We start from the raw sequence: 12,128 nt of genomic DNA, 5'->3' as shown, positions 1-12,128 counted from the left end.
TGCCTTAAAGTGCAAATAATGAAACAGCCAGAATTCATTCATTCATATAGTCATTCATTCACTGAAGTGATGCTCATCTGTAGCTGTAATGTGCTAAGCTCAATGTTTGGCCCTAAAGAACAGCATTAAATATCAGGCACAATTGGTTGCAGTGGTGGCTCACACCTTTAATCCCAACATTCAGGAGGCCATGGCAGCAGGGTTCAAGGTCAGCCTAGACTACATATCAAGTTGCAGACCAGAGGGGGTTACATACTGAGACCCTGTCTCAAGCAAACAAACATACCTCAAACATGCTTGCTTTGCTGAGTTCTCAATAGATCTTTGGAGACTTTTTAAAAACCATCCAGTTAGACTATTGCTGCTGTGATGTCAGACTTACAAACTCAGTGCCTTTAAACCAAGAGGGCAAAGTTACCTCAAAGGCCAGGGTCCATCTGACAGATGACTTTACATTTTACACATTCACTTTTTTCTCAACTTGCCTGAGGAGCCAAGGCCTCATGCTTGGTTGGGTTGAAAATAGACACTGTCATTCATGGCCCTGGTCAGGTTGAGGCTCAGCTTCCAGCTCACTGGCTCAGGCTTTGCCCCCTTTCTAACTACAGCTGAGGTGAACAGCATTTGAGAAATTGCCCTGCACATGTACCATACACCTTTCTTTACAGGAAGGCGTGACAGACCCATCATTCTCATTCTCGAAGTTGTTTTGCTCACCTCTTCCAGGTGATTTTGGCAGAATGAAACAGTGTTATCAGGTGATGTAGCAAAAGAAAGAAAGGTGTGTGTGTGTGTGTGTGTGTGTGTGTGTGTGTGTGTGTGTGTGTGTGTTAGATTGGCAAGGAGGATTAAAACAAAACAAAACAAAACAAAAAACCAAGACCAAGGACCAACGACCAAGCCAGGGATGCTAAATAAAAAGTAGAAGGCATTGGGATGGTGAGATGTGAGGCGTCCAAAGCACCCAGCCTGGGACTTGTCATACTATGAGACTGTGGCACAGTCCTGAGTCAAATAGATCTGGCCTTGGACCTTGGCTCTGTCTCTTGTTCCATGCCCTAACTCTGAGCTTTGGTTCTCACTTTTCTGGAAGGACTAATAATAATACCTACTTCACAGGGTGAGGTGAGGATTAAACAATTAAATATGTGCAAAGTGTTTAGTGTCTGGCTCAGCACATTCATTAGCAGGTGTCTGCTATTACCACTTCCTTGCTGTTGTAACAACATCAGGCCTGGTGGTTACCCAGGGACCCGAGGGCAGAAGGGCTGAGACCTGCCGTTGTCAGATCCGTTCATGCAGGAGTGGATCAACTGGCAGCTTAGGGGCTGAGGGAGGGGAACTTCCCTCCAGGTGAGGCCCCCATGAAGGCAGCAGGGTCAAGAAGAGTCTTAATAGATGCTGAAGGAGGTGGCATCGTCAGGGTCTGGAGAGGCATTTCATAACAATGTGGTCAGGGTTGGTGGCTCCTTGCCTCCTCACCAACACCACAAGCAGCCTCAGTGTTTAGATAATGCCTAAAAGACTACAGACCCAGGGCTAGAGAGATGGATCAGTCTCAATCCCAGGACCCCTGAAGCAAACAGAGATGATAACAGCAATATCTCTGGAAACTTGTGGGCCAGCTAGCCTGGTGTGAGTATATGTGAGTTAGGGTGACAGATAAGAAAGACACTAACACCTGAGGTTGTCCTCTGACATATGCACTATGGCCTGTGAGTTCCTACATATCATACACGGGGGGGGGAGGGGGCAAAGAAGAGAGGAGAGGGGAGAGAGGAGAGGTTTTTAAGAAGCCTCTAAACTCCAAATAGAACCTTTTCTGGGCTGAATGCCTCCACACTTTTCTTCAGCTTAATAAAAGCAAACAATTGCCTGGAGCCAGAGGTCCCTTGCACAGTGCTGCTGTGTTCTTTGTGACCCGAGACAAAGGCCAGCTCCTAGCTCCGGCTGCATGCCAGCAACAGCAATACATGGTTGGAGAGAGGCAGGCTGGCCCCTGCCACTGGGCAATCACCCAGTGCTTCTCTGTAGTGTGCCCCTCTGTGGATAGCAGCCAGAGATTCTGAGAAGTTGTCCCCCTCAGAACTCAGTCCCAGGCTGTGGATGACTAGCCAGCATGGACTTGCCTTGTGACGTTCTGAATCCTTTGGGTTCATCTTGCCTCCAGTGCTAGGAAGCATCTTTGTGGGCCGGCGAGGTACCAGGCCTAACACTGCCTTCCTTCAGGAAGACACAGTTGCATTCCTTCCTCAGCCACACCTCTCCACTCCACTTAAAGCTGCTCTCTCTGCCTCTAGAACATTCTAATCTGACCTTAGTGTGCTGTTCCCACTCCTTCTGCTCTTACCCAGACCTCTTTCTTGCCTGGCTTGTTACAACAATGTCCAAACAGTGCTTTCTGTTCGGTCCTTATCCCCCTATAGTTAATTTTCATCACAGTCGTATGGTAGGATTGAGACAGCACAGGAATCTCATGATGGCGAGAGACCAGTGATCTGAAACGATGCAGTCCAGGTGGACAGCACTCCAAGTTGGAACGGGGAAGGAGTGTGCCATTATCTAGGTGGCACATATTAGGTGGAGGGACCAGACTGTGCAAACTGGGAAAGGGCTTTGGGGTGCTAGAAAAACATAATGGAGGCCAGTGCTGCAGAATGGAGTAGGCTAGGAGGCAAGTTGGAGCAGCTACACAAGTAGAGATCATTGGGCAGAGGGATGGGCCATGGGCAGAACTTTGTGGAGAATGCCTGGGATCTATCAATCTGAAGATTGAGAGGCATTTATTTGTCATTACACCTAACAAACATTTCTTAAATGCCTACTATGTGTCTGGTGGTATGGTAGGTGCTGAGGATAAAGTGATAAACAAAACAGACTAGACCTCCAGAGCATATGGTCTAGTGAAAGATGTACACTAATCCAATGATTACACAAGTCAGTACAGAATGACTTGGCCGTCACAATCCATAGGGCCTCCCCACAGGAACAACTATAGATTTTGACCCCATCTTGGGGGCTTTGGGGATGGTTTTCTTACAGAAGTAACAGGCAGTCTGAGATGAGAGGGGCAAGGAGGAGCTGAGCCCGTGAATTAAGGAAAAGATGTTCTTGGTTGTAAAGAATGAAAAGAACAAAGGTCCTAGATGGAAGGAACTGGATCACAGGCCAGTGGGACCCAAGACAGAGCAGAGGGGGGCCAGAGATAGGAGAAGGCTGGAATATGGGGAGCTGGGGGGGGGGGGTGGATTTAGGGTCTCAATCTCAGAACATAGGAAGTCATTGAGAACTTCTAATCTGAGGGTGACACAGAATAGCACTGTAATTGTTTGGGGGGATCTTCCCTTCACCTTGTGCTGGGATGGAGGTAGAAGGCAAAAAGCAAGGTGCTAAGAATACTAACATTGGGGCCCGAATGAGAGAGAGTGGCTGACTGACCTGGCAGGAAAAGGGAGCATGTTAGATGTACTTGGGAAGTAATTTGGAGGCAAAAATCTGCAGTGCTCACTAAAAAGAGCAGGAGTCTGTGTGGGTGCATTTAATGGGCACACTAACAGAGAGACACTGAGTCACAGACACACTAACAGAGAGACACTGAGTCACAGACACACTAACAGAGGGACACTGAGTCACAGACACATTAACAGAGGAACACTGAGTCACAGATACACTAACAGAGGGACACTGAGTCACAGACACACTAACAGAGAGACACTGTGTCACAGACACACTAACAGAGGGACACCGAGTCACACACACACTAACAGAGGGACACCGAGTCACACACACACTAACAGAGGGACACTGTGTCACAGACACACTAACAGAGAGACACTGAGTCACACACACACTAACAGAGACACACTGAGTCACACACACACACTAACAGAGAGACACTGAGTCATAGACACACTAACAGAGGGACACTGAGTCACAGACACACTAACAGAGAGACACTGAGTCACAGACACACTAACAGAGAGACACTGAGTCACAGACACACTAACAGAAGGACACTGAGTCACACACACACTAACAGAGGGACACCGAGTCACACACACACTAACAGAGGGACACTGAGTCACAGACACACTAACAGAGACACTGAGTCACAGACACACTAACAGAGAGACACTGAGTCACACACACACTAACAGAGGGACACCGAGTCACAGACACACTAACAGAGGGAAACTGACCCACGGACATCCTCCTGATAGATGCAGTATAGGGGTCACCTGGGAAGTTTCCTGGACTAAACAGAAAACCAAGGCTACTTTGGGGCAGGCCATAAGGCCTTATGGGAAGCACAGAGGAGAGGTGACTAGAATAATCAACTCTTCAAGGAAGAAATGAACCACAACAGTGTGGGAGAGTCAGTCACAACCAAATCTAGAAAGTTTAAGAAAATGAATGTTTTATCTTACTTGTAATACGTGCATATCATTAATTCATTTGAGAGAAATGGGGAAATTGGAACACCAGTTGAGCCTTAGATACCATAAGGAATTACAGTTCATTATGGCAGGGGTCCCAAGGACATAGACATTTAAAATAAATGCACACATGTGAATGTATACACAGGCATACATATTTAGATCTTAGAAATTTGCACAGTAAGTTATTCAGAGTGAATATATGATATTTATGGTTTAATTTTTATTTATTTTCTGTGTTTGAGTGTTTTGCTTGAATGTGTATGCACCATGTGTGTTCCTGGTGCTCGTGGAATTCTGAAGTGAAATTGAAAAGAGAGGTCCAGTCGTCTGAAACTGGGGTTGCAATGGTTGGGTAGAAAGCACTGAGCTCTGGCTGAGGAGCATCTAAAAGAAGCACTCACTGATGCCAAGGGGAGCCCGGATTTCCCCGGAGGACAGGGGCGCAGGGAAACACAGAACAAAGTGACTCCGTGGTGTCTTCTGCTTAGATGGAGCTTGCTGCCTAAGGAACAGCTGTGCAGGCAGGAACAGGAGTGAAGGCAGGGAGCAAACGAGAATGAAGAAAGCAGTAACTGATGATGTGTCCATGGAGCAGAATGACAGTGTGGTGGCTCAAGGGATACAACTGAGGCAACAAAAGCTGTTTATTTACATGTGTGTGTGTATGTTTCACGTTTGTGAGTATCATGGCACACATGTGGAGTCCAGTGGACAACCTCTACTGCTGTTCCTCCTCTTCCATCTTATCTGAGACAGGGTCCCTTGTTGCTGACAGCTGAGCTTACAGACTTCCAGCTGTCTTCCCATCTCCACCTCCCATCTTGTCATAGGAGCACTGGGATTACATCTTGGACTACTGTGTCCGGTTTCATGCAGGTCTCTGGAGATCCAAACTCAGGTCCTCGTGTTTACACCATCTGCCCTTTGCCTACACAGCCATCTCCAAGCCCCTCCATTTCTTAAAGGTTCTCCACCCAAACCCCATTTTCATTAAGTATTTATTGAGTGCCCTGGGAAATAAAGTCATGAAAACTAAGTACCTGCCCTCCTGGAATCCTTGGTCTAGTGGAGGGGGTAGGACATAGTAAATAAATTCATTACATTGCTAAAGCCATGCAGTACTGAACTGCATCTAAAAATAATCAGGCTGAGGACTTGCAAAATATTCTGTAGCCTTGGCAGCTCTTCTATGGGACCTAGGTTCAATTCCTAGTACCCACATGGTGGCTCACAAACCACTGTAACTCCAGTCCCAGAAGATCCAGTGCCCTCTTCTGACCTCTGTGGGCACTGCATGCATGTGGTACAGAGCCGTACATGCAGACAAAACACCCACACATTAATTATCAAAAATGAAGGGGGGAAATTGAGTTAACAGTCAAGTGGGAAACCGTGTTAGGTCAGGTGGTCAAGAGGGCTTCTCTGTGGAGGTGACTTTGAACCAGGAGACAAAGAAAATAATGATAGTTGCCACATGAGGACCCCGGGGTGGTAGTTGTGAAACATGACTGCCCAGAAAGAAACAATGAAGGTGTGTAGTGCACACCTTTAATTCAGCATTCTGGAAGCAGAGGCAGATGGATCTCTCTGAGTTTGAGGCCAGCCTGGTCTACATAGAAAGTTCCAGGCTAGCCAGGACTTCACAGTGAGACCCTGTCTCAAACAAACAAAAACCACCCCCACCCCCAAGAAACCAAAGCCAAACCAACCAAACAAAACAATAAAAAAGTAATATGCTCAAGTGAAATGAATAGACAGAAGTCTTTTTTTAAAAAAAATAGCAAAGATTTATTTATTTTTGCAAAATGAGTCATTCTTGAATGCATTAAAATAACTAGAGGGACAATCCAATCAAGAGGAAAAGCTGAATTCACAAGAGAAGGGATAGTCAGTAACAATGTCCCTAGGAAGGCAAGAAAGGCTAAGGGTTTAGCCTTGGGACAAGAGGAACCAATGCTTCCTGATTCTGTTAGGGAGAAGCTACATGGCTTGTGCAGGGAGCAAGATGGCAACCACTGTGCTCACTTATGTCACCCACGTGGGGAGGAGGGTGGGCCCTAGTCACATGGCAACCACAGTTACTCATTTATGTCAGCCCTTCGGGGAGGAGAGTGGGTCCTGGGTGCTGAAGGTCTTAGAGAGGGCTAGGGACTCTTTCTGGTCACAGAAAGAGTGGAGGAGGTATTGCCATGGAGGTTGGTGACCATGCTCTGACAGGTGAAGGACAGCAGAAGACTGAGCCAGGGCAGAGGAAGTGGCTGGTCCTGGGTCAGGTGGTGTGGATGTCACCATGGGGGGAGGTCAGTGTGTCTGCCAATACCCAAGAGGGAAGTGGGTGTGAGGCCATGAACAGATGGTTTTAATGTGGAGTCTGAGAATGGTGCTTCCTGTTTCCTCAGCTCCAGATTCCCACCTCATGCTGGACCCTACAGCCTTGGCTGCCTCCTGGGTTTGAGCCCTTCGAACTCTTCTCCATCCTCAAAATATGCTATGGTTTCCAGGTCCATTTTAGAGTCTTTTGTTGACTTAAAACAAGCTGTTGATAGCCCTGTGAGATGGCTCAGCGAGAAAAGGAGAAGGAGAGACCTAGCTCTGCTCTTTCAAGTTTTCCTCTGGCCTTTCCCTTTTTGCATGTGTGTGCCATGGCCTGCCTTTATGCATGTTCACACGCACACACACACACAAATACAGAAATGCAGAAAAGCCTTTTTTGATGAGCAAGAACTTCCCAGCCCCCACAGGAGGGGGAGGCGGTGGCTCGCTAGACTGAGTAGGCAAACATCTCCAAATGCTGCACATGGGTTCCTCCAGGCTGGGGATTTAGACAAGACAGGAGGAAAGCATGATGGATGGAGGCCAGGCCTAGAACAGTGTTGTTAGGCCAAGGCCCACTATCTTCACCCCTCACATAAGGTGCCTCCAAAATAGCACGAGGGTGTCTTGATGCCACCTCATTTCAGTGCCTTTTACCCACCACTGTGTGTCATGGACTGGCACTGGCACCCATAAGCCCCTCCCCCAAAGCCATCAGATCTTCAAAGGCACCGGCTGCACACTGATTCTGGGCTGCTCTGACCAGCTGCATCTGTTAGTAGCAGCCAACAGAGGACTATGTGAAATCAATTCCTCTGGGGACTCAGAAACTCGGGCCGCACTTACAGCTCATCCTTTCTCCTTTTAGCTTAACTCAGGTGATCCGAAAGTTTGCCAAGCAGCTGGACGAGTGGCTGAAAGTGGCTCTCCATGACCTCCCGGAAAACCTGAGAAACATCAAATTTGAATGTAGGTATTTAGTTTGCAAGCAGCACGGGGTGAGGGCAACATTTCAAAGCCACTCCTTTCACGTGAGTCATTGATGAAGTAAGACTGCCTAGGAAGCACCAGGGGTTAGGCTAAGTACTTCCCATGTGTAAACTCATTTAATCCTTGTAAAATGTTTGTTGCAGCAGCACAGAGAAGGTTCTCAGACCTAGGTAGTAAATAGCAAAGACAGGATTTATTCCCAGTGTCCCCGACTGATTCCAAAGTCATCCAGTGAACACAATACTCCCAACTCCATTTAATACTATGACAGGCACCACTATGTGGTAGGACATAGTGCCCCTGTCTACAGGTGCAGAGAGGCAAAGAAACATTCCCAAAGCCACACAGCCACACAGCTGGTGATTGGGAGACACAAATCAAACTGTTGTCAATGCTCTGAGATTTCCTTGAAGCTGCTGTCCATGAACAGCTGTAGCTAGTTTAAGAGCCTCACATATTCTCTGCCTAATTAGAAAGCCAAGTTAATATTTCTTATACGGGAACTGGAGCCATGAATCTTTTCTTGGCTAAGTAGTGTCTTGTCACCCCAACATTTAGCCGAGTCTAAGAAGGCTGGCTCCAGTTTTCTCTTTATGGCTCTGAGCACAGTGAAGACTCGTATACAATACATGTGTTGCTATCGAACAAAGATGAGATGATTTTAAGCAAAACAAGGTTTTAAAATATGTTTCTTAAAGGCCCGCTTGAATACAACTTGCAGTCCTTGCCTCAAACAAGTTCCAGTGGGGAAAATGAAGGCGATCAAATTACCCTTTCTCTGCAAGCAAAGAAGCCCTTTGAGACGCTTTGAGGCCGCCTGCAGTGCCCATCACCTATTGATAAAGCCTGCTTTATTTCACGGCTCTCAGTTCTTTTCTTTTCTCCAGCACTGAATTCCACATCACAAAGTTAAAGAAAAAGTAATTAAGGAGCAGGATTAACAATTGATCAGCCTGGAAAATTAGAAGTTCATCTCCCCGCGCACACACAGCCCCATCCCCATCCTCCACCCCACACACTATTTTTTAATCCAAGCCAACTCTGAGTACAAATTAGAATAATCCTGGGGAAATTTCTGACTATTTCATGACAAGTTCAGAAATTAATGAGAAGAATGTCCGTGCCTGTTTTAATTCCAGCAACAAAACAAACCCGTTCAAAGTCTGCAGCCAGGAGGAGGAGGTGGGCTGGGCCTTCCACCTGCGCCTGCTTGGAAAAAGTGGTCCTCCCCAGGGGGCCTGAGTGTTTGGAGACTGTGCAAGAGCGTGGAAGCAAACACTCCCCACACCCAGTGCAAGGCTGGAAGAACAAGGCCATGAACAGGAACATGTCTTTTTAAAAAATCGCCAGGCGTTGGTGGCGCACACCTTTAATCCCAGCACTTGAGAGGCAGAGGCAGGCGGATCTCTGTGAGTTGGAGACCAGCCTGGTCTACAGAGTGAGTTCCAGGCAGCCTCCAAAGCCACAGAGAAACTCTGTCTCGAAAAACAAAAACAAAACAAACAACAAAATCCACAGATATATGGTCCCTTCACTTCAAATTATCAGACCTCTAGGCCAGATAGGCAAACAGCTTTTCCTAAATCAGAACCCACAAATAGATCCCAGAGGCCCCAGAGGCCATTTGATAAAAGCCAAATTACCTTGTGGGGTAGCCCAGGTTCCATGCAATAGCACCCCTGACCACACAGCACTGAGGTCAGTCACGGTTCTGATGAGACACAGTGTGTTTTAAAGGGCTTCTTCAAAGCTTTCATTTGATTCCTGTGATTATGTGGAAAGTGGTGATTGAGCTTGCAATTAGCAAAATGAAAGACGAGTGAATAATTGCTTTTCCTCACAGCTGGTTGATTCCACCATTTCTCACACCTGCGAGTGTGGCATGTTCATGACTTTGAAATCTATACACTAAATATCATCATTAGGAAATGGCTGTTGGAGCCAAAACAGGACAGGAGTCAGATGCAGGCATCTGTACCTAAAAACAAGGCAGGGCAGTGAGGTAAAGTTAGAAATTAAGAACTACTTTTTGAAATCTGCTCCTGGTCGGAATATCAAGCATGCAAATGTTTCTAGCTTCCTGTTTTCTTGTTGCAGTATCAAGAAGGTTTTCCCAAATTCTGAGAAGGCAAACATCGCTGAATCATCTTTGCCAGGTAGTTGTCTTCTCTCATTTATTAACATACTTCTTAGTCATTGCAAAGGACACAGGCTTCATCCACAAGGATAACTTCCTGTGGCGTCAATCTGGTGGCATTACAGGGTTGGCTCTCTTTTGTATTTAGTTTCTATACATAGGGAACTAAAAACCTCAGGCCATTACTAAAGATATAACTTGTATACAGAATCATTTCTAACAGCAGTTGCCTGTGAACCTTTTGGATATTGTCTGGATTCCCAATTTTGCGTTTCCCTGAAATAAAATGCTGGGTTTGTCAGCTACTATTGACACTTGGAGGTGCAATTGTTTATGCAACACCCTTGGCCTCTCCCCCAGAAGATGCCAGTTGTCTTACTTACTCAGTATGACACTTGAACACCCTAGTTACATACAGAAACCCTTCAAGAAGTAGCAGCTTGCCCAGAACAGCATGTAACCGGGGCAGTAGTGGGCGTTCAGCAAGGATGGCCATTCCTCCATTCCTCTGTCAGAGTTCTCTGTCTAAGTTGATGTACCTCTCTGGTTTGTCTCAAGTGCCTTTACATGGTCTGATTAGCAACCACTCCAGTGGTCAGATTAGCAACCACTCCAGTGGTACCATTTGGCTCTTGGGAGATCCTGGTTATGCAATGACAAGGAAGGAGGTAAGGTTTTCTAATTCAGAGTGGTCCAAGGAAGGCTCCACCTTGGACTCCTCACACCTCTCACTGTTCTTATGCTGTGCCTGTCACTGAAGGCACACGGGATGGCTTAGGAACAGAGGGAAAGCCTTCTAGATTGGGGCAGCTGTGACAGATGCAACTCCTGGGCATTGCTCTGGGGAGAGTCTGACAGATGAATGGAACTTGGGGAATAACATGATTATTAACACACACACACTCTCTCCACCTTGTACACACAGAGCATGGAATTCATTCAGGAAATAGCACCTTTCCAACCTCACTAGACATATTCCTGGACCAGCCAGAACTCCGAATTGGTACTAATTCTGGGAACGAAACACAATGGTACATTTGAGCTAACAAACCAATGAGCTTTCTGAAACACATAAACTGAGCAAGTCAGATTAAGTAAGACCCAAAGAGAGGTCCCTCCATACAGTCGGACACTAACCAGGCAGCTACCTAGCACTCATCTCACCACTCATGTCCCAAAATCTTTTTGAGTACCTACTGCATGCCAGACACATAAAGTGGTACCTATCTTTGCCAGGAAAACAAGTCAATAAATCAATGAATAAATAAATATGCATGTTATGAAGAAAATAGGCTAGAAATAGGAAAATACCAAATATCAAGTATTTAACTGGGCTAGATGGGTTGGAGAAGGGCTCTCCATGTGTGTCACATTGAGGCTGAAGCATCAGGAAGGCAGAGCTGCAGGGGCATGGTGGGAGAATAATGTTTTAATGTTTTAGTCCATGGGAACACAGGGTGTCAAGACTTCCAAGTGTGAGCACAGTCTGTGCAAAGCAAGCCAACCTCAGCAATGACAGTGTGTCATGAAGCCTTGTGCCCAGTCTATGAGCTATGCTTTACAGCCATCACAAGGAACAGAAGGCAGGCACCACTGTGTCTCAATTTCACAGACAGACCCGGGGAACAAGTAGCAAAGCTGGGGCAAGAGCTAGGTATGCTTGAGTCCACAACACCCAACCTTCATGTTCTGCGGTGTTCATGGTCAGAGACCAGGTGTGTTCAAACAGTCAGACATTCAGTGGATTTGACTTGTGCCTGAACAGAGGATATCAGGGGCTCTAGTTACCACTGCCTGGAAGTTCATAAGCCTTAGAATTATAGACCAAGGATGTCCTTGAGTGTTTCCAACTTTTACAAAAATTTTATTAGAAGATGTTTTTGAAATCATAAGTAAAAGAAATAATCCTATATATCTTTTCTTTTTCTCTTATTAGTATTACTCCAGCTTGTAAATCTCAGTTCACACACACACAGAGAGAGAGAGAGAGAGAGAGAGAGAGAGAGAGAGAGAGAGAGAAAGAGAGAGGGGGGAAGAGAGAGAGGAAGAGAGAGAGAATGTACCTGTTATCTCAATGTCTTCTATTTTTTCTACCTTATTCACGTTTTTCACTCTCCTAATTATATAAAAATAAACACAAAAGATAGGAACCCAAATGTGTACTACATTTATGTGATAAATATACATTGTGAAATTTCTAGGTACCAGTTAGGCCCAGGGTGGCCAGAACAGTTCCTCAGTGTAGTCCT

General features: G+C 46.1%; 1 protein-coding gene across 1 annotated transcript in view; it reads left to right on the top strand.

Annotated features, from left to right (window-relative positions):
• Rfx4 (regulatory factor X4) overlaps positions 1-12,128 on the top strand; it is a 69,708-nt gene that overhangs the window by 14,643 nt on the left and 42,937 nt on the right. Inside the window, exons 5-6 of the mRNA XM_035451063.1 lie at positions 7,621-7,721; positions 9,840-9,898. Of these exons, the coding sequence (XP_035306954.1) occupies positions 7,621-7,721; positions 9,840-9,898 (160 nt within the window). The remainder of the gene's footprint in view (positions 1-7,620; positions 7,722-9,839; positions 9,899-12,128) is intronic.

The sequence above is a fragment of the Cricetulus griseus genome (genome assembly GCF_003668045.3).
Source record: "Cricetulus griseus strain 17A/GY chromosome 1 unlocalized genomic scaffold, alternate assembly CriGri-PICRH-1.0 chr1_0, whole genome shotgun sequence".
Classification (NCBI taxonomy): Eukaryota; Metazoa; Chordata; class Mammalia; order Rodentia; family Cricetidae; genus Cricetulus; species Cricetulus griseus.
This window is presented reverse-complemented; position numbering and strand designations above follow the sequence as displayed.